This window comes from Coturnix japonica, chromosome 15 (genome assembly GCF_001577835.2).
Source record: "Coturnix japonica isolate 7356 chromosome 15, Coturnix japonica 2.1, whole genome shotgun sequence".
Classification (NCBI taxonomy): Eukaryota; Metazoa; Chordata; class Aves; order Galliformes; family Phasianidae; genus Coturnix; species Coturnix japonica.
The window spans coordinates 13,417-36,293 of record NC_029530.1 but is presented as its reverse complement, the minus strand read 5'-3'; the positions used below and the strand labels follow the sequence as shown (position 1 = coordinate 36,293).

Genomic DNA, 22,877 nt, shown 5'->3' with positions numbered 1-22,877 from the left:
TTTGTCCTATCACTATCAGACCATGTAAAAGGTGTGTCCCCCTCCTACTTGTAATCTCCCTTCAGGTACTGAAAGGATGCAACGAGGTCTTCCCATTACCTTCTCTTCTCCAAGCTAAACAAACCCAAAATTAAAGCAGATCTGGCTGCATATTTCATGCTCACACTTCTTACGCAGTTGGTTTTTATTGATCAGAGTTTTTCTAGAATTCATGTAACTAATACATTAGTAACTTAAAATTCACTGCTCTTAAGGCATAGTTTAAAATTTTAACTAGAACTTTGTGTGGAAGACTGGGGATGAGTTGTTAGTAGTGCTAATAACTGATTTTAACAGTGGTGGCTTATTCTAGGTGAACCCCAGCCGCATACCAGCAGTGGTTGGAGGGCTTCTTGATGTGGATTGTTCTGAAGATGTCATTAAGAACTTGATTATGGTGGTTAGAGGACAGTTCTCAACAGATGAGCTGGTGGCTGAAGTTGAAAAAAGAAATCGGTAATGAAAATACACCTATAAACACCATTCACAGGCTTTCCTGACCTGGGTATATACCCAGGTTGGATGCAGCTTTTTTTAATGATTTAATATTCCTGTTTGTTTTGTGTGTGTGTGTATCGTTACAGAAAAACAGCTTAGATTTGCTAGCAAGTCTCTTGGTTGTTTGAACAATGTAGGAATGCCCAACAGCAATGCATGATGAATAATACAGCATTTGAACTCTAAATTTATTGTACAGCTATCTATGAGGTGTGCCTTTGGAGTAAATCTAGACAAAATTGTCTTCACAGTGTGACTTTTGGCACACAGCACCTTGTCTAATTAGTTTATAGTACCTGTAAAATGAAGAAAAAAAAAGATTAAGTGTTAAGAACCACTTAATAGAAGTTGAAAAGAAAGATGACAATACTCAGTGGCACCTGCAGACTTCTCTTATGTTTAATTAAAGATCAGATGTGGCTAGATATTAGTTGATACCTGTCAGGCTTCCTCAGTCCAACTTACAAACCTCAAATGTTTGCTTCTTCAAAGGCTTAAACTGCTGTTGCCGTGGCTTGAATCAAGGATTCATGAAGGCTCTGAAGAACCTGCGACTCATAATGCCTTGGCCAAAATCTACATTGACAGTAATAATAATCCAGAGCGGTTTCTTCGTGAGAATCCATACTATGACAGTCGTGTAGTTGGCAAATACTGTGAAAAGAGAGACCCTCATCTGGCCTGTGTTGCATATGAGAGGGGCCAGTGTGATCTGGAACTCATAAAGGTTAGCAAAACTGCATTTATGAACATGTTAAAGAATGTTCTTGCTGCCTGAAGTGGAAGCTGAATTAGCTACTTGTCTAACGTTTGCAGAATCCTGTCTTGCAGTCTCACTCAGGATTTGAGGTAGACATGATTCTTCTGCATGGAGACAGTAACATCATAACAAGGAACTATAATGCTCTATGTCCTAGCTAAAATTATGTAATTATAGATTTAAGGCACCATTCATGTTTTTCATCCACAGACTGCTCAAAATTAGATCAAGTTTGCTGGGCCCAGATGATAAGTATGACAGCTGTTAAATCTTTGTTACCTTTAGGGGGTGTTGCTTGATTGTTTTGAGCCTTGAGCACTTGATCTGCAGAAGGGATAAGTTGCTACCTAATTTAACACTACGGGAGGAAGAAGAATTTCCCTGAAATTTCAGTTTGAAACTAGTAAGGGGGATGTAGTTTTCCTTTGCTGTGGTTGACCCATAGAGAGCTGCTCACAGAGAGCTAGAACGAGGAAAAATAAATGTTGACTGTTGAACTGCAAGGACCAGTTCAGATAGCATTTCTCTCCTGTCTAAAACTTACTGATCCTTCAAACCTCCCTTAAAGTTCAGGATCAAATGAAATTCATATGGTTCTCCAGACAGGTAGTGTCTCGTACTGAGCGCTGGAACTAGTGTCTGCTATGAAAGAAAGCATTCTCCTACCTGCACTTCTATGATATTACGTGCAAAGATTGTCAGCTGTGTAGGGGTAAGAACTGGCTTGTTTTTACCCTGTTTAAAAAAGGAAGTAAACATTATTCCTGGACAGGACTTATACTGTGGCAGTTACAATGGTGGTATTATCTAGTCATTCTCTGAAAAGAGAGAACTTCCCTGTCTGAAACAACCATTTTTGAAGTGATACCTTCTCTGTATCTCCTTCTCTGTATCTGTGAAGTTAAAATGTGTAGCTGGCTGTATTCAGCTTGTTTTTTACTTGAGGATACAAAGGTGGCTCTTGAATTGTTTTGATAGGAAATATTGCTTGGATAAGTTTTAACTTTCTGGATATGTATGAAAGCTCTTCCTTCTGTAAGAACTAGATATCAAACATTGCTCTCTCCTGGATAAAGGCTCAAATCCTGTAACTAGGCAACTCATAAATGTATACTGAAAAATAAAAGTGAACTACCACTCATTTTCTTACAGCAAAGTACTTGAAATTTAAGGAGCTAATTCTGGTACCAACAAAATATGACCAGTTGGTAGAAGATAGTGAATAGGCCTTCAGGTTTCTACTTTTCTAGCTGGGAATATAAACTAGTGACACTAATAGGATTATGATTAATTGCTACTTGTTGCATTTCTGTAGGAAATCCCTCATTTATTCACATTTTAACAAGGGAAACCAAGCCACTTGCTACTGTGAACATTTCTAGGGTAAAACTAATGACACCAAATATGTAACCTATTTCTGGTTTTAAACACAAACAACATTTCTCAACTCACTATAATCACTGCCCAAGTAAGTGACTCCCTTTCTAGATTTAAATTTTAAAGTTCTTCAGGCTTCTGCAGGTCTTCAAACAGAAGCAGATAGTTACTGTGAAGCCACTGTCACAGTATTTGTATGTCCGGCAAAACCAAGAGAAGCTATAGAAATTCTTCTGGAGACCTTCTCCATGTTCTCCATGTGCCTTCCAGATCAAAGGTTGGGTAAGAACTTTGTGGCATTAGCATTGATCAGCAGCTAGTTCTAGTCAGTCTTTTAGAATGTCTGACTCATAGCTAGTTAAACCTGACTTGAGGTTAAGTATCACAATATTACTTCTAATATTAGCATCTTCTCCTTCAGGTATGCAATGAGAACTCACTATTTAAGAGTGAGGCTCGTTATCTAGTACGCAGGAAGGACCCTGAACTCTGGGCAAATGTTCTAGAAGAAAACAACCCATTCAGGCGCCAGCTTATTGACCAGGTACGTTGCAAAGGACAGGCTTTGTCAGTATAAGAATTACTGAGGCCCACTATGAAACCATCTTCTCCCACTAGGTTCCCTGAGGCCTCATCTCAAGTGTACAGAAGTTTGAGAGTTTGAGTGTCAGGTATTAGCTCAGAACATCGTGGTCAGGAAACTCAGTAAGATACTGTTCTGTCCTATCGAATGACGTGCCTCTAGTACATTTGCTCTCTATGCACTCTGAAAATGTGACTTTAGTAGCCATATCCACTTCAGAAGTAGCTCTTTCTTGCTGAGGATGACAGTTCTGAAACCTTACTTTGTTGCTCACTGAAATAAGTTAGTAAGAATCTCATTTGGGAAAGACTTTATACTCTCCCACCTTCAAATCCAGGTTGTCCAAACAGCTTTATCAGAGACACAGGATCCTGAGGAGGTTTCTGTCACTGTGAAAGCTTTCATGACTGCAGACCTGCCAAATGAATTGATTGAGTTACTGGAAAAAATTGTCTTGGATAATTCTGTATTCAGTGAACACAGGTAAGAAGAGAGCTTTTCCCCCTGCAAATTTAGCACATATAGTATGTATGTTTAGGTTGTGAAATAATCCAAGTTATTTGTGGGTTTCTTGGATCTAAGACTTAAACACTCCTAAATGTGAATTGTCAAGTGAAAAAGCAGAATTTGAGGCATTATATGTTTTACATAGAGAGCTTGCTCATGCTATTCAATTTGAAATGATGTGTTGAAAGAAAACAGCACCAGGGCTGGCAAGCCATTTCTCTTGCAAGGCAAATATTGATAATCATCAGTCTGGGGATGAAAGATTGTTACTATCAACGGCAAGCAGCTGCATGTAACTTTTGTTGCATGTACAATACGTGTCACTTAAGAATGTGCTATGCACTGCCTATGCCTTTTGTTCACCAAAGGAATCTCCAGAATCTGCTGATCCTGACTGCCATTAAGGCTGATCGCACTCGTGTAATGGAATACATTAATCGACTGGATAACTATGATGCCCCAGATATTGCAAACATTGCCATCAGTAATGAGCTGTATGAAGAAGCCTTTGCTATATTCAGGAAATTTGATGTTAATACTTCAGCAGTTCAGGTGAGGTGATTACTTCATGAAGTTGTAGAATGCTAGCAATAGAAAGAATGGGAAGAAGTATATTGTTATTGATCCTCCCAGAGCAACTGTAACTTAAATCTCTGAGATGTAACAGTATGGTTCCTATATTATAACAGATTGTAAGGAGAAGTGGGAATATTTGCAAATATGTGCAAAGAATAGCAGAACAAGTTCAAAGTAATAATCTCAGATGCATATCTGCTAAAAGTAATTAAGAATGTTTTTGTGTTGTGCTACTTTCTTGTGTGTGTGCTGTGTTTGATTCTCAGTGGGTACCTGAGAACCTTACACCTGAAGGGGGTAGGAAAATTGAATACTATCATGTGTTATCTTCAGGCCAGCATACTGATTCTTGCTGTCTCTACTTTACTAGATAGAAACAGCTTTTTCTAAAAGCAGTGAACTTTGCATTGTTTGCTTAAAACAACCTGTATACTTGAAGGACAATGTAAGGCTTTGATTTTTTTTTTAAATTTTTAAATTTTCTTTTAACTTGCAACTTTGACTTCAAACAGGTGCTGATTGAGTACATTGGGAATTTAGACCGTGCTTATGAATTTGCAGAGAGATGTAATGAGCCAGCTGTATGGAGCCAGCTTGCCAAAGCACAGTTGCAGAAAGACTTGGTGAAAGAAGCCATTGACTCCTATATAAAGGCAGATGATCCATCTGCCTACATGGAAGTTGTTCAAGCAGCAAATAGAAACGGTAAGCCAAATCATCCTTAAAGTTAAAAATGCTAAGGTATGAATTGGGTCATTCCATCTGCCTTAAGCAGTGAGGATTCTTGAGATTTGCAAATTATGTTTCAGGGTAAGTTGGATGAGCTAAACTATGGATTAGTGAGATTCCTGTCAAAAAGCTTGTCTGTATTACACAAAGGTTTCTGTGATGTAGTAGAGATAATTTAGAAGTTATGGCCTAGTCACAGCCAAGTATAGTGTATCGATTTAGCTGTATTGATGGCAGAATTGATGGCTGCATGAAAGTGGCCCGTTGTTTAGTGGGGAATAACTTATCTCAAGTGCGGTTTGTTTAGTATCATGGGATATTGTAGTGAGAACTGTTCCTAACTCCTAACATGGGCAAGGGGAGCTATACAGAATAACTGAATAGAGGTCATTAAATATTTTTTCTTTCTTCAAGATAATTGGGAGGACCTAGTCAAGTTCTTGCAGATGGCCAGGAAGAAGGCTAGAGAGTCTTATGTAGAGACAGAACTTATTTTTGCCTTTGCAAAAACTAATCGTCTCTCAGAACTGGAGGAATTTATAAGCAGCCCTAATAATGCCCATATACAGCAGGTATGCCTTGTTCACTGTTCCCACATCTGACTTGCTGCTTAGCTGACTTGACTCTTGCTGTTAGCTCTGCTTACTTTGGACTTCTAATCCAGGTTGGTGATCGTTGTTATGAAGAGGGTATGTATGAAGCAGCAAAACTACTCTATAACAATGTATCTAACTTTGCTCGCTTGGCATCTACCTTGGTGCACCTTGGGGAGTATCAGGCAGCAGTGGACAGTGGTCGCAAAGCCAACAGCACAAGGACTTGGAAGGAGGTAACTTTAAAACTTGTGTTTTTTGTTTATAGAACGTGTTTTAGTATTGCTTTTGAACATAACTGGACTCCTTTGCTCTGTCAGTAATGTGGGAATTAAAGAACAGTTGATTCATGTCCATCTACAATGATCTCTGGTAGTGGCTTGCTAACCGTTTCTGGCTACAGAGCATGTCTGTATCTTATTAGCTGTCACTTCCCCAGAATTATAAAGCTAGATTATAAAGTTAGAACATTGTGAAATGGATGGCACAGATGTTAATTTTAGAACAGTCATAGTAATTCCTGTTTGGAACTGGAGTAAGCCTTGAGTAAGGCTTTGTTAACCAACTTCGTTCTTTGATATGAGGAGCTGAAGTAAGCATTCACTATTTGCACCTCTCATTGCAGGTATGTTTTGCCTGTGTGGATGGAAGAGAATTCCGCTTGGCACAGATATGTGGCTTGCATATAGTCATCCATGCTGATGAACTTGAAGAGCTGATTAGTTACTATCAGGTTAGATCACTGTTGATGCCCTAGAAAATTTATACAGCTTACTTATATCTGCTAATAAAATAGCAGTGAGTCTGATCTTTAATGACTGCAGAAGTGAACTGAATACATTTTTTCCATTTCCAGTTGCGAGTAACTTTTTTTATAGTAAACGTAAGGATAGTCGTTTTCAGTTTCACATCTTTTACGATTCTACTACCTCACTGGAGTAGCGTCTTAGGAAACTAATTCAGGGAGGAAAGTTTGTTGAATTAAGCTTTAAGTAGTTGGCCATGAATTTTCAATTAATCCTTATTTTTCTTAATATCCAGGATCGTGGCTACTTTGAAGAACTGATTGCCCTTCTGGAAGCTGCTTTGGGCCTAGAGCGTGCTCACATGGGAATGTTTACTGAACTTGCTATCTTATACTCCAAATTTAAGCCTCAGAAAATGAGGGAACATCTGGAGCTCTTCTGGTCAAGAGTTAATATTCCAAAGGTATTCAGCAACTACATTGCAAGCAAAGTTAGGAAGATGATAGTGAATACGAGTGAGGAAAGGAAGATGTCAGTGAATCAGACTGACTATTTTCTTCTTTTATCAGGTGCTCAGAGCTGCAGAACAGGCTCATCTCTGGGCAGAACTTGTATTCCTCTATGACAAATACGAGGAGTATGACAATGCAGTAATTACTATGATGAATCATCCTACTGATGCCTGGAAGGAAGGACAGTTTAAAGACATAATTGCCAAGGTAAGTGTTCTGCTTTCAGCTGGGACAGTCTGGTATGACTAGTTAACTGAACTGAGGTGCTGAAAGATGCTTTCAGAACTGTAGCAAAATTGCACAACAGAATCCCCATTTAGAAAGAAAGACTTGCTTATGCTACTATTTCCCTGTTTTCCTGCTGTAGTTAAAACAAAGGGGTTTTTTTTGTTTTTTGTTTTTTTTTTTAATAAACACACGTTATTCTAAGCTTGTGTCCTTTGGTTTATGTTGTGCTTCACATCCTGTTGAGTAGCATTAGGTAGGACAGTGCTTTCAGGGTCTGTTCAGGATCATAGATCACTGGCAGGAGGTATAACCTCCTTAGTTTCTTTGACCTGAGTGCTGTCTTCATCTGTGGGTGTAACAATTCTTGAAAGATCTTTGCAGATGTTTCCAGCTGTTTCAGTGGGAGAACTGGACTGGTCAGTCCTATGAATGCAGTGGGGAATAGTGGGATGATGTATAGTTTAGATAAGATTCAAGATTGCATACCTATTCTTACTGGTTTTACAGGTTTTGAGGCAAAAAATATATGCATAATTAAGTGGTTAAGACAGTGGTTACAGCCTTTAGGAGCTGAACACATGGTCACAGTACCTCTAAGTCTACTTAGGTTGCTGGTACCAGGATCTCTTAACATTAGATGAGTTCACGTTGGTTTGGACTACTCCTGGTAGGTTGCAACTTTACCATCTGGAAGCAGGTGACACAAGGAGCACTCGTAAAATTGAACAAGAATTCTGAATGCAAGCTTCTGGCTCATAGAAGGAAAATTACTCTTTTAAGAATCAGATAAACTTTGTGCTGAGTTAAGTGATCCAAACTAAGCAACTTAGGCTTACTTGCATTTGAAATACTAATGATTGTGTAACTGTGCAGGTGGCAAATGTGGAGCTATATTACAAAGCCTTGCAGTTCTACTTAGACTACAAACCTCTGCTGATCAATGATCTTCTGCTTGTATTATCTCCAAGACTGGATCACACCAGGACAGTCAATTTTTTCTCAAAGGTTAGTTTGGGAGATACTGGATAAACAGGAAGTGCAGCCTCTGTCTGGGGAAGAAAGGGCTGGTGTCTGTCAGGTGGCTTTACCTTCAGCATAAAAGACTGAGAAGCAGCCCGATCCTAGTTTGATATGGGAAACACTAGAAGGAGTTAGCATAACTGGCTTAAGAGGCCATTTGATTTTATTTCTGGCAACACAAAATGATATGCTAGCAGTTCTGAAGGATCCTGAATGTAAGCATAAACTCTTCTAATAATGAATGGGAATTTATTCTGACACTCAGTACTCCTGAAACAAGTATACCTAATCTTCTATTAAAAATATCTCGATTCCAGGTTAATCAGCTGCTTCTAGTAAAGCCTTATTTGCGTTCAGTGCAGAACCACAATAATAAAGGCGTTAATGAAGCTCTAAACAACCTTTTAACAGAGGAGGAGGACTACCAGGTAAGCCTCACAAAAGTTGCCATTATTCCTTAGGCCTGCATCTTGTTCTTCAACAAATGAAGACATAGTTTGATTGCTTTCAAGCTGACAAAGCATGATTCCCTTGAGCAGATGGGATCTTCTGCAGTGCAACAGCAATGGGGTTATAGAATCAGATCCTTTGGGGCATGGGTGGGGATTGAGTTACAATATGATTACCTGAAAATGAAGCAGATATCAGTTATATTAAAGACAACCTTCAAGACAAAAGCTTGAAATGTGCACGGCAAACAACTGTAGCCAGCCACGGCATCAACATCCAGCTGGAAGAACCTAAGCACTTGTGAGCCATGCTTGAATGTTTATCTTCTGTAGTGCTCACCTACTGCCATCTGGAAGCATGAGTAACAATTCTCTCTCAAACAGGGTTTGAGAGCTTCCATTGATGCCTATGACAACTTTGATAACATAACTTTGGCTCAACGTCTGGAAAAGCATGAGCTAATTGAATTTAGGCGCATTGCAGCATACTTGTATAAGGGTAACAACCGCTGGAAGCAGAGTGTGGAATTATGCAAGAAAGACCATCTGTATAAGGTGAGTTAATGCAGTTTTTCTTCCTAACTGTCAAAAGTCTGATCTGTGAAGCATAGATCTCCTGGAAATTGAATGAATTCTGTTCTTTTCAAATCCTTAGTTTGTTCTAATAAATCTTAACCCTTCGCTTAGAATTTAAGGAAAGAATCTTAGAGCAGAATAGCTTGCAGTTTCAAATTCATATCTTAAATCAGATTTGATAATGTTATCCTGTACTCAGTATCTACCAATGGCATCTGTACAGATTTCACTGAAAATAAGAGGACTTAACTGGGCACGTATACTGTAACTTAGCTCCTACACATCATGTGTGTTGATATGAAAGGCTATCTTCATGTTTTGTGTAATGCTGCACTCATTCAGCTAGTAGTAGCATGCACATAATGCAGAGAGCAAGAAGCTGACAGGCAAGGGTCAAACTTAACCGTTTTCCTTTTCTGCAGGATGCTATGCAGTATGCCGCAGAGTCCAAAGATGTAGAACTAGCAGAAAAGCTGCTTCAGTGGTTCCTGGAAGAAGGCAAGCAGGAGTGTTTTACAGCCTGCCTTTTCACGTGTTATGACTTGCTGCACCCAGATGTAGTCCTTGAATTGGCATGGAGGCATAATATCATGGACTTCGCAATGCCTTATTTCATCCAAGTGATGAGAGAGTACCTCACCAAAGTGAGTATTGCATAGGCTAAGAAATTGATACTTTTAGTTTGCTGTACAATTTGTTTTACACAAACTGAGTAAAGCTCTTCACGTGTACTTGGAATATTATTATTTCTCATGCTAAACCCTCTGGGAATTTCTCAGGGTCCAGTCACTTCAGGATAAATAGCTAGGCTTCTTAATAGGTAGTTTGGGACTTGAAAGAGATGTAGTTAACTTCTGCTTTCAACAGAGGGGACATAAGCAATGGTCTGCTTTTTAGAACATCTCCATCACTGATTAAACTGAAGATTTGCTAGAGAGAACTGGCATGATTTTTTTATTTGGCAAAACTATGAAAGTACTGCTTTTTCTTGTTACAGAAAGTATAGTTTCTATGTAACTTACAGTACGTAGTTGCTATACCAGCCATAACAGTAGACAGCTGAAAATGAATTTTCATTTAAAACAGAATTTCAGGTGTATAATCTGTACAGTATTGACACCAGTAGTTAGTCCTGAATTGAGAAAGAAGAGATTCTGATTGTGTGCAGTTTTGAAATGCTTGTCTCAAACAGTTCTAGCATATTAAACTAAGATTCTTCCTTAAAAGGCTCCAGGATTGCTTAGATCATCACAATTAAGAATTTTGCTGAAATCAATAATCTAGAAGTGATTGCTTCAGATTGCCTCTAATCAGTCATGTTAAGAATTCCCCTCTGAATTTTCTTGCAGGTCGATGGGCTGTTCTATAAGGTGACACTCTGATTTCAAACTCTGTTCATTTGTGTCTTTCAGTATCCTAGGATTCTTTTACAGGAATCTAGCTGTAGCTTCTGCCAAAAGAGCAGTGTCATTTAGCTCTAACTCGCTTTCTGTTTACTTTCTAATGCTACAAGGATGACAGTTCACAAGCAACTTGAAAATCCAACCAGTCTCTGCTCCTTTTTTTCCATGGGAAATGGAAGCAAGTGATTGAGGACTTGACTGTTGGGGATCCTGGTTATTATATCACAAATATCTTGTGGCAGGGAGGATGATGTTCATAAGATGAAAGCAGTTACCACATAACACAATGTGTTCTAAGTGCAAATTGCTTGTGAAAATATAAATTACTAGAGTTTGTAGTTTCCCAAGCATTGTGAGCTTGACTAGCAAAATGAAGCATCTGTGAAAGTCTTGCACAGATCTTAAACTCCTCATCCTCATATTCTACTGAAGGAAAACTTGCCACAGAAGTCCACTTGTATTCTTCCATACAAGGCTGAAGTTAAGATCATGCGTTTTTAAATTGCTGGTTGGATTTACAAGCGGTCACTTACTAAACACTGGATAACTTGCCAGAAGGAATGGAAGAATGCATGGTGGAAATGGTTTACATTGGAACTAATTTAGTGTGAATTCATTACAGTCATAGTACTAGAGAATGGGTTTTGAGTGTGATATGCCTAAAATTTTGTCACGTGTTTAAAAGTACAAACAAAATCATTAGTTTGTCAGCAGAGCGTATATGCTTTCTGGAACTTTCCTTTGGTTTAATGCATAAGAGAAAGATGTGAAGCGTAGGCTAGCCTGTGCCCCAGAAGGAACTAGGCACACACAGTATGATAGCTTTCATTTAGAAACCTTTTGAAAAACTTCACTTTCAGGCAGCAAACCTGAAAGAAAGATGTTTAGCCTCTGCTGAAGAGCTGCTGCTTTTGTCCCTTCTTCAAGGTATCTGCTCTCAGCATGCTTGCAGTTTTTTTCCAGCAGAGGGAGTAACTGAACTTTTGTTCCAAGCTTCTTTAATGCTTTTGGAGCTATAAAGAGTAAAGACTCATCCAGGAGAAGTGAGAATTACTGGTCATAAGTACAGCAGTACACCTCATTTAAAAATGATAGGTCTTAATTACTTTGCCCCATGGTAATAGGAATAGTATTTATAACAGTAATATTTAGTGTCATTCTGAAAAGCTGTTAGTTTAATAGCTCTAAATTTGGTGTGGTTTAACCCTGCAGATGGCTGAACACTACACAGTTGTTTGCTCATTACCCCCACTCACAGTGGGATGAAGGAGAAAGTTTTTTTAAAAAACAAACAAACAACCCCCAAACCAACAACAAATTAGAATTAGTGGGTTTAAACTACTTATTAAGATATGAAAAAGGAAAATAGTTATGACTGTATAAGCGTATATACGTTTATATCAAGTGATTCACAAGTAATTGCTCGCCACCCCCTGGCTAATGCCCTTCTATCCCCTTGAGCAGCAGAAGAGTACCAGCACTCCCACCCCCTTCAAAACTCTTGATGTTATATGGTATGGAATATCCCTTTGGCCGGTTTAAGTCAGTTGCCCTAATCCTGTTCCCTCCAAGCTCCTTGGGCCTTTCATTGAAAATGGCTTTGGCTTTAAACAACACTGCTTAGCAGTCAACTGTAAACATCAGTGTGTTATCAACATTGTTTTTTGCCTAGAACCAAAACATAGCATCATACCAGACACTCAGAAGAAAACAATTCCATCCCAGCTGAAACTATGACAATGTTGAGTGAGTTAAAGATGAATGGCTGCTTAAGTTATTGAGGAGCAAACTTCAAAAATTCAGGGAACTGTTAAGGATTAGGTAACCTCTTTGAAGTATATTAGAAACCCCTTCTGCAGCACTTGTCAAACTGGATGTGATTGTTTTAGTGGGAAAGGAGGCTGAGGAACAGCTGGGGAAAAAAAAAAAAAAAAAAAAAAGACTGAGCTAATTGAAATATTTTCCAGGATGTTAGTACTGCCTGCATCTGGATATGAATTTGTGTGAGTGTGATTGTATGACTTTGCAGCCTTCATTCTCAATGCTTTGCTTATGGAATATGTAACTCTTTAAACCTGAAAGAAGGAAGGTACTGTTGCCTTTTCTTCCCACCCTTTCATTCTGTTCCCAGTTTAAAGGTTCAGGGTTCCTGCGCTATTGTAACACTTTAGAAAATGAGTTTGTCATGAACAGCTTTATTTCTCACAACTTTGGGTTTTATATGGAAGCTGATACTACTTGAACACATTCTATGATGGCTCTGGAATTTCTTCCAAGAGGCATCTATGTGAATATTAATGCAGTTAAACCAGTGCTCAACTACAACTAGAAATCTGTGTTCCAAAGATCTTAATGGATCTGGAATATTTGCATGTATCTGGGTGCTCATTTTGAAATTGAGAGAGCTTGCAGGTTAATAGGTAACTGTAGATTAGGCCCGTTTGAAATGATCCTTGGAACTACAATCTGTTGGCTTGTTTTCTGGGTGACAGTTAACAGTAAATAGAACAGCACTCTGAAAAACCATGCACTTTTAAAGGTAATGGTGGTTTTTCTCGGCTACTCATGACAGCAATTACAGTAGACTTAATGTAAATTGGGAGGACAAGTTTACACACATGCAGAATCAGTTTGCATGTTCGTGTGTTCCCAGCCATAGTATCCAATCTAGACCAATAATGAAAGGATTCCTTGATAGCTAAGGTACCAGGCATGAAAACCCTCATGCAATAGTACAGTTCCTAGACAAGGCCTTCATACATCTCCTGTTCACTTCAATGTAGGTGGATAATCTTGATGCTTCTGAAAGCCTAAGAAAAGAAGAGGAACAAGTAACTGAACCTACTCCAATAGTATTTGGTATGTGAAATACTTGGTTTTAATTGATAACCTTTTGTCACTCTGGTCTCTTTGTGGAGGTAACTTAAGTGACTTACCTCCAAAGTTAGCTGGTTTCCAGAGGCTAGCAGAGTGGTTGTCTCTGCTAGAAAAGCTGTGCCAGTTGAAGGGACATCTCACTTTTATGGTACATCTAAAGAATTACTTCTCTTACATGGCTCAGAACATTACCTTAGGAGTAGGCTTTTAGTATAGTAACAGGAGAAGTGTATACCAAGGTGTGCCCAACTCCAGAAATAACTTACAGAGCATGCTAATTCCTCCTACTGTTCCTGTCAAAGAGGAATGTGTCTGCTTTTCCAAGTGGAGAGGCAGACTGGCTTTCTATTTCATTCATATTGAGACAAAAGCAGCCAAAAAATAAAAAAAAATGTAGCTGTCCTCTCTCAAGTGTGCTGCTATTTTAGAAGCCCCTCTGAAGAGGCATTCTGCTAACAAGCATCTAGAATTGTCTGGTAAGGGAAGGGTGTAAATGGTTCACTGTCTGATACAAGCATTAACTTCATATTTAACATATGCATGAAGCATGTGTGCTCTTAGTTATGAAGACAAACCTGTTGAGGTGTGTTCAGACTTTTTGCAGCACTCTGTAGATTGAGACTTAACAGACTGAACTAATTCCTTGAATTGCTTTACTGTTCACTTCTGGCCATGCATGGTGTTTAGATAGTATCAGTTTGGCCTTTGATATGGTTTAATCAAAATAAGCCATGATTATCGTGCCCTCAAAAGCAGGCTGATATTCCTCTTTCATCCGAGTTCTGTCTTGCTTTTAGTTTTCTGGTAGCAAGAGCAGATGGCCTAAAAGCCCACTCTGGTGCATGTTGAGTAATAGTGTAACTTGCTAATGTGTGCTTGTACTGTGGCCAATTTTTAGCTAAAAGCCTCATAAAGCTAGCTGTACTATAGGACAAGATTAGGAAAGCTTGGGTACACAAACTAACTCTTTTTTTTTTTTTTTTTTTTTTTTCCCCTCATGCTTTTCCAGGCCAGCAGTTGATGTTAACAGCAGGCCCCAGTGCAGTACCTCCCCAGACAAACTTTCCGTATGGATACACAGCACCAGGATTCACCCAGCCACCTGTTTATGGTTTCAATATGTAACTAGCTCTCTGACAGACATTCATTCTCTTCTTTCTTCCCTTCCCTTTTTAACTTCTCTGAGGAGCGTACAATGGTCCTAGAGGCACAGATGACCTTCTGTTGTCTTAACACACTAGCTGCCCTGCTCAGTGAGGAGACTTCAACAGGATGCCTGTTACTATTATTTATTGATTACTGTCCGTTTACATTTCAACTTTTGAAAGGCAGCTTTTGTTAATGACATTGTGAGACTCTTGTCTGAAGTTAAGGCACTGTTTCACTAACTCATATAGCAATAACTGCTTGATGCCAGGGAGAAGAGAGCATGCTTATCTTTCTTTTGCAAAACCCACTAAAGGTAGCTGGGAAATTGCCTGGTACCAAAGTTGTTGAAAAGCTTTAGCGAAAGCTACTGCAGTAGCACAGTTGTTAACAATTTGGTGAAGCATCTCCTTAATGAATTCATCTGACTACCCCCATTTTGTTTGCAGTCTTATGTGAGAGAAAAAACAATGGGCTTTCTAATATTTGTGTTCTGAATGTTTAGAGGAATAATGGGAAAGTTTCCTTTTCTGGACAACAGTGCCATTGGGGTTCGATGCTATTTGAGTCTATTCTATATTTTCTGGAGTAGATCTGAAACTTAAAAATAAATCTTCTCATGCCAGAGAGCAACTATTTCCCAGATCCTTTTTGTTTAACGAGAGGAGACCATGTTACTTGTTGACATTTAATGGTACTACGGGAAACTTCATTTATGTGTGGAAAGTGAATGTGGGAGTATGTATGGCCTGCCAAAGTTGTAGAGGTGTAAGAGCACAGCATCAAAACTGGGAAGGGGGGGCATATTACTAAAATAGCGAGGCAGTAGGGAAGGACATGATCCTGTCTTTTTATTTGCACCTTTAATTGGTTCTGGTGTTGGCTTCCTGCCACGCTATGTTCTGACCTTGTCTGATGGGCAGTCAGCTCCATCTGAATCAACAAGATGCAGTTATTTAGTTCTGCTATAATGCAGTAGCATCAGTGGTGTCTACCACCCACTTTTTTGAGAATGCCAATGAGGTTGTATTACAACTTTGTGTCACTCTTCAAATACCTGTATCATTAACATTTTATGTACTTAGATTACAATGTATAATTTATGGTTATGAATCTTGTGCTAATCTTAATTATTATAAAAGTCCAACTATAAATGTAAATCTGCAGTATCTATTGTGTGGTTCTAGTCTTCATATCTCGGGGGTGGGGTCTCGTTATTAGTAGTAATCTGCCACATCAAGTATCTTAATCAGACAACTAAGGATGCCAGGCAGAAAAAAGGGGAACTTGTGCCAAAGCACGTAATGTGGAGGGCTCAGCAAGTGACTTAAAAGGGACTAGCAGTCTCTTCACCAGACACATCAGCACACTTTGCCACGTGCAGAGGTGATGCTGCAGGAGGCAGTCACATGCTTATGTAGCTTCATTCATTCGTCTGGAAAATCATAACTTAGCAGCAAGCTGCATCATTTTCTACTTGAATGGGGCAAATCATCTTTAAATGCCAACCAGTACAGAATTAATCATAGAATCACAGAATGGTTTGGTTGGAAGGAGCCTTTAAGATCATGGAGTTCAAACCCTCAGCTATAGACAGTGGCACCTTCCACTAGACCAGGTTGCTTGAAACCCCATCCAGCCTGGAATGTTTTAAAATCGCTAACTGTAGACTATATTTTGGCATAATTCTAACTGTTATGTTGTCTCGCTTGCTGTACTGTGTGATAACAATGGCAAAGAGGTGTGATATCTACCTTTCTAATGAAGGCCAGAATGTTCCAAGTGCTGATGTAATGCTTTGGTTTTGTGCTGATCAGCACTCAGTGGCTAAGCTTGAAATACTGAGCAGCTAATGATTTCAAGCAAATCTGTGCTTCATCCAGACTTAGTCTTAGCAGGAGCTAGCTGGATAGCATGCTATTTTCCAGACAAACAGTGCTTACATTTTGTATGCAGTTTCTTGTGGGTCAACAGCTGTTTGGGTGAGGCAGCTGGAATTGAAGACAAACTCTAAGATTAGTATGACTGTTTTCTCCCCAAATCGAAAATTTAATACAACTTCATAGTGATGATTACAAGCTCATGTTGGAATACAGTAAAATGCTAGATTAAATACTAGAACATCATGTGACCTGTAGAGAACTGAGCTAGCCTGAAAAACTTTAATTGCTTTAGTCTAGAAATCTAATTACAGGAATGACTGAGTTTGAAATAAGGGCAAGGCTGTCAGCTCTCTTAAATAGTTGTGCATCAGTTAGTCTCCTGGTATCTTAAGGTCTTGACGTGTATAGTGGCTTTTATAAGTTCTTTGATCATGTTCCATTCTAAAATGCAGCCAGAAGCATACTCTCAATTGTTACCATGTGGCTGTAGCTAAAATGTGAAACAAATTCTTGCCCATCATTTACTGGGCTAAATGGAAGAATTAATCCAGTTTACTAAGTTGCAGGGTTCATCCAAGTTTTTCAGAAACTCATTATTTGCACCAAATTTCCAATCACTGGCTTTGCTGAGATCACAGAATCGTAGGGGTTGGAAAGGACCTCCAGAGATCGATCATTGAGTCCAACCCCCCTGCTAAAGCAGGTTCCCTACACCAGGTAAAACAGGTAGGAATCCAGGTGGGTATTGAATATCTCTAGAGAAGGAGATTCCACAACCCCCCCGGGCAGCCTGTTCCAGTGCTCCATCACCCTCACTGTAAAGAAGTTGTTGCGCTCATTTCTGTGGAACTTCCTGTGCTCCAATTTCTGGCTGTTTCCCCTTGTCCTGTCTCCACACACTGCTGAAAAGTCTTGCCCTGCCACTTTGCCCTCCACACCTCAGATATTTATAGACCTGGATCAGGTCCCCTCTCAGTCTTCTTTTCTCAAGGCTAACAGACCCAGTTCACTTAGGCTTTCTTCATAGGAGAGATGCTCTGGGCCCTTCAGCATCTTTGTGGCCCTCCGCTGGACTCTTTCCAAGAGATCCCTGTCTTTTTTTGGACTGGGGAGCCCAGAACTGGACACAATATTCCAGATGAGGCCTCTGCCCTGGTAAGGGCAGAGTAGGGGGGAGGATCACCTCCCTCTACCTGCTAGCCACACTCTTTTTAATGCACCCCACAATGCCATTGGCCTTTTTGGCCACGCAGGCACACTGCTGGCTCATGGTCAATCTGTCATCCACCAGGCCACCCATGTCCCTCTCTGCAGAGCTCCTGCACAGCTGTACCAGCTTCCTCAGCACCTGTGGATGCACCCCATCAGGTCCCTTGGATTTATGCACATAAATCTGTGAGTGTTATCATGCAAAATGGACTGTTCGTGCAGAACTTGCTGGAGACTCAGGCTCGTGATACTGCCAAATAGTAACTTTTATTTATTTATTTTGGAGAAAGCAGGCTTTTGTGATTTCTCAGATGTTATGGGGATTTTCCCCAAAATGACAAACTTTAGGCAAGTGTGGGTCTGGCATCAGATGACAAACAATTCACAAGCATTACACTGCAGCCATTCTAATGTCTCGTGACCTAGGTGGAAACAGACCTCTCATTAAATAACTGTAAGGACACGTGCTTATCTTGGCATAAAATTCCAACATGTGTTCAGTTGCTCATTCTGAGCTGGCGCTTACCAATATTCTTTGTTCCCTAACATTTACAAGTGTTCCTGGTTTCTTTTTGTATAAACACCAAGTAAAAGGAAAGGGAAAGAAGAATGTCAAAGAGCTACTTTTGGAAGCAGAATTCTTTTATAGCTGCTGCTGTCTGCTCTGTTCAGTCAAATAAGCCAGCCCTGGAAACTGAAGAGGAAGACATCACTGGGTAAGTTCTGTTTCTTACTGTCTAAATTAAGTTGTGGTGTTTTACAAAACTTCTATTTCCCACCCCTCTTTTTTGAGAACTGTACAATTAGATGGTAGCGTAGCAGAAGAAAATGTTCTTAAATTATGTTATTGTATAAGAAAAAATATAGGTAGATAAAGTCCATCCAATTGATTACTAATTATGGAGGTGATACAGGAAAGATTGTAGTGGCTGTAAGATGTGAAACTGAATTTTCTTCTGTTCCTTCAACTATAAAACTGACAAGGAAATTCAAATAACTTTTGTATTTGAACATATGATACGCTTAGGCAAAGCTGTTTTTTATGCTTCTGCATGGTTGAAGTTTTTGCTCGTGTTTGTGATGTTTTAATTGGCAGGTTGGAACTTAGCTATTGGGAAACAGTGTGATTAAAACAGTGTTGCCAGTGGATCTAATTTTCACTGAAAAAAAATTGAGGCAAACCTTAGAACAAGTAGCATTGCATGTTACAGGTTTCCATAACTAACAATTTGGAAAATGTGCATAAACCTTTGTGATAGAGCATATTTCTTATCTGTAGAAATGCTTCCCATACTTCTTCAGCCTTTGTGTTCTCTGTGGCTTTGCTTGTCACAGTTTCCAGTCTGAGTATATTTCTCCTTCTGTTTTGCAGAGTATGCCGAGAGTGCTTCACTCTCACTTGTTCCCACAAAGTCAAATTGGGTCATCTTGAATCTGTGATAAAATGTTATGGAATGTAAAGCTGAAAAATTATTAACAACACAAGAGTTGCTTTGTAACATGGGTGTCAAATTAGGTTATGGTTTGCAGAGTGAATTAGTACTTCCATAGCAACCTGCAGGTGTACCAGCTTAATGGACTTGGAGTTTTTTTTTAATTCTTTTACATTTTTTACTTCAACAAGCATTCTGCTTTCCAAGAGTTCCTTTGCTGGTATAGCTTTCTTGTTTTTCTATACTGCATGTTTACTGTGGATATATTTCCAAAGGTAAGGATAGATCCTGACTCACTTTTTCCTATCAAAATGCTGTAAAATTGTTAGCATGCATATAGTTCAGTCTAGGCATTTCTATCTGAATCCTTTTAGATCTTTCAGGAGTGCAAACTGTCAGTTTTCTTTCTAGCTAAAATAGATGATTTTGTCAGCTTTGTAAGTATTAAATTTGAATGAATATGAAATGCAGTCAGTGGAAGGTCTTTCTGTCTTTGTTATGCGTCAGAATTTATTTATTTATTCAGTTAAGTGTTCTCCTGCATGGTTCGGTGAGTCAAGGAGTGGAAAGGTGTTGCTGTTTTTTTTCCCCCTGTATGCTGTGGTTTTAATCAAGACTTCAAAATCTCTTTGTAACAAGGATTTCTAATTGCCTCTCAAGAGAGTCAGTCTTGGTAATTGCATGCGTGTTCAAGTGGGAATGATGCAAGTTGTTTCAGAAGAGTATCATCTTTCTCATAGTCACAGTTCCTGCTGCATGTACCTGAAAGCCAGCGAAACATTGACTCACAAACATTCAATACGATCATTTCTCAATGAAGTCTGTTGCACATAAGATCTTTTATGCCTAAGAGAATTGTTTGCTGTGTCAGAGAACCTGAAAAGAACTAACATTTATTAATGTACTATAAAACTCTAAGTGATGTGGATTAATAACATATGAGGAAACTTCTAGTGGTTTGAGTTGTAATGGTTCTGATGGTAGCGCTGTTTATTTAGTGAGGTGAAGAAATTTTCTGTTTCAAGGATATATAGTAGAAAACTATTGGTCATTTCTGGTCTCTTGAAACCATGGTGTGCTTGCAAGTTGTGCCAATAACGAAAAAACTGAGAGAGGATCAGTACGATCAAGGGAGAGATAAGTTGGAGCTGATCAAGCGTGGTCTTTGTTTATGAGCTTTCTAGAATCCAGAATGTTATTTCTGTAATCACTGTGTTCTAAACAAATGAAAAACTATGAATGTTGCTTTCATCTGCAGTAGTTCTCAGTTCAGACAGGTTATAGTAGCACCTGGCTATTCTCCTCTGTTTCTGTGGCAGCAGAAACAAGTGCTAGCCAATAGCAGAAGAAATAGTCTGATTACCAGGCGGTTGTTTGCATGAAAATTTCTGGATTGAGAGCTGTAAAATAGAGGATTAGGTAGAGACAGGTATCCTGTGTCTAACAGTTCCTATGAGAAACTTTTGACCATATGAGTTTGATCAAGATTTCACTTAGACGAAAGCTATAGGGTTTTACAGCACACCTCTTGATGCTTCTGGTATTTTGGAGGTTGCTTATCTTCCTTAAGCACTGTCTGCCTTCAGGCTTGCTGCTAGCAACTGTTGTTAGCAGCTTCCTGCAGGTCAGGCTGAGATAAGATGGCTTGCAATTTGTGTGTAATTAAATATGAATAATCCTTTCTCTTCGTTCAGCGAAGTAAGCGCCTTTGTGCATCATGAGAATTAAGCATGTGGTGAAGTATTTCCTCGGATAGGATGGGATTGTGCACCAGCCTTGCTGATTTGGTTGTCTGGGAATCTGTGACAGTAGGTGTCTGTTCTGAAGGTAACTGTGGGGTCACAACAGTAGGTGTGTATGTGAGTGTGTAGACACAAGCATGCACAATTGTTATGATAATTTGGCAGAAAGCTAGTGAGGAGTTGCAGAAATTGATCAGAAATCTGAATGTGTTTCTCTTTGTTTGCCATCTGTGAAAGCTTTGTCTTATTTTTTGGCATGCCACCACTGTGAGCAGCTGTTATGCATCTGGAATGGGGACTGTGAGTTTTTATTCCTTGGGAATATTTCACATGCTGACTTTTTTTCCCTGTGCTGGATTTCAGGAAGGTGGACTGTATGTATCTGTACAGCTGATGTGAAATCAGCGTGGACATAAACATGAGCATCATGGTGGTGTTCAGCCCCCAGCTCTGTGCCTGTGTAGGGAGTCAGTGCTCATGCAGAGCTGGGCTGTGGTGTGCTCGTACCGCTGGAGGAGTGCAAAGGTCTCTCTGACAGTAGAGCACTTGGCAGTGGAAACAGCAGTCGGGTGTATTGGAGTGTGGAGCTAAGAGCCTTCCTGTAAATCAGAGGAGCCTAGGTGTGAGTTTTCATGCTGAAAGGGGTCTCTAGCTACCACGCATGGTGGCTTTCTCTGGGAGAACTTATCAGTGTGCTGGATGGGTGCGTGCAGTGGGAGCAGGCATGTCATGCGTGGGCTATTTGGCTGCTGTCCTCTGTGAGCATGGGCTGTGCTGAAGATGTGTATGAGAGAGATCTGCCCACTGCAGTCCTACAGACAAGGCAGGCTAAGGTTGTATCAAGGCCTTCACTGTGAGACCACCTCAGCTGACATGCCCCAACTGTTGTGAAACTGTGTAGCTTTCTTGGAGTGTTTAGCAATGGGAGGACGTGTCCCTGTGCTTTTTATTTCTGGCAGAAGAAAGGTGCTTCAGTTTCCTGAATGGTATTCCTGCAGGTGGTCTGTCCACAGAGCTGAAGCTCTAGCACTTGTTGGGAGTTAGCTTTCTCTCACTGACTTGGCTGCCTGTGTGCATGGAGCCTTACTGAGGCAGAAATCACTTCTCAAAATGCATGTTATGCAAGTCTCAACAGGAATGTTTTCTGTGCACGGCTGGGGCAATTTCTTGCACAGCATTCCCTGTTTGGAGCAAGGAGGCTGCTCCAGCACAGTGCAGAATGCAGCTCCTTCTTGCCTCATCCCCCTGTAGCACTCGCTGCTTTCCTAGGTGGAAAAGAAGACAGCGCTGCTGTAAACACAGCTTTCACCTCTCCATTCTGAAGGGCTGTGGGCCCAGCACTGAGCGTGGAACATAAGCTCACATGGTGCGATGTATGCAGGTGCATTATGAGCGGCAGATAATGAATCCTCCAGTGGAACCTGAAAGAAACTCACATTCCTGCATGCTCCCATGCCTCCTTTTAGCTTGAGAATGTTTAGGTTTCTCTTCCAAGCTATATGGTGGGCATTTGTGTGTGATCGCTGCTTTGGGCCTTCCTTTCTTTGCCTTTATCATTGTTTGGGGTGAACTGGTTCTGGAGGAACAAAAGCGCTTTAAAGCACTCTTTGTCCAGAGAAGACCAAATTTTCCTTCATTCAGACACAGCGCAGCGTTGGGAAAACCTCACGGATTGGTTTATAGGGGCATTCTACAGCAAGGCCTGGCTGCAATGAACTCCAGGGGGTTCGGTTTGCAGACAGCAGTTTGTTGCTTTGCTTCAGCAGGACAAAGGCAGCGCCAACAGAGTGACTCGGTGCTGCCCGGCAGACATCTCTTTCCATCCGTCGGGCGCTTCTCACACAGTTTAAGAGCAGCGGGAGAAAAAGCCGCACTGGTACCGCGATACCCCACGGCCGCCCGCCGCCCCCTACGGCACAGCGCCCCGTCTCGCCCCGCAGCGTGGCATGAGGATGTGACGCCACCGGGGCCGCCCCTCAGTGGGCGCGGCT

General features: G+C 40.3%; 1 protein-coding gene across 3 annotated transcripts in view; it reads left to right on the top strand.

Moving 5' to 3' along the window:
- The window catches only part of LOC107321044 (clathrin heavy chain 1), a 32,396-nt gene extending 16,608 nt beyond the window's left edge, over positions 1–15,788 (top strand). The window contains exons 16-33 of one of the 3 annotated variants that reach the window (XM_015877540.1): positions 353–495; positions 1,030–1,264; positions 3,096–3,218; positions 3,595–3,740; positions 4,133–4,316; positions 4,853–5,045; positions 5,484–5,641; positions 5,734–5,898; positions 6,288–6,395; positions 6,704–6,871; positions 6,978–7,127; positions 8,022–8,153; positions 8,486–8,596; positions 9,002–9,172; positions 9,616–9,837; positions 10,543–10,563; positions 13,380–13,455; positions 14,483–15,788. In XM_015877540.1, the coding sequence (XP_015733026.1) occupies positions 353–495; positions 1,030–1,264; positions 3,096–3,218; positions 3,595–3,740; positions 4,133–4,316; positions 4,853–5,045; positions 5,484–5,641; positions 5,734–5,898; positions 6,288–6,395; positions 6,704–6,871; positions 6,978–7,127; positions 8,022–8,153; positions 8,486–8,596; positions 9,002–9,172; positions 9,616–9,837; positions 10,543–10,563; positions 13,380–13,455; positions 14,483–14,598 (2,622 nt within the window). In that variant the 3' untranslated portion in view covers positions 14,599–15,788. The remainder of the gene's footprint in view (positions 1–352; positions 496–1,029; positions 1,265–3,095; positions 3,219–3,594; positions 3,741–4,132; positions 4,317–4,852; positions 5,046–5,483; positions 5,642–5,733; positions 5,899–6,287; positions 6,396–6,703; positions 6,872–6,977; positions 7,128–8,021; positions 8,154–8,485; positions 8,597–9,001; positions 9,173–9,615; positions 9,838–10,542; positions 10,564–13,379; positions 13,456–14,482) is intronic. The other 2 variants (XM_015877541.1, XM_015877542.1) reach the window with 2 other exon arrangements.
- Positions 15,789–22,877: the final 7,089 nt, after the last annotated feature.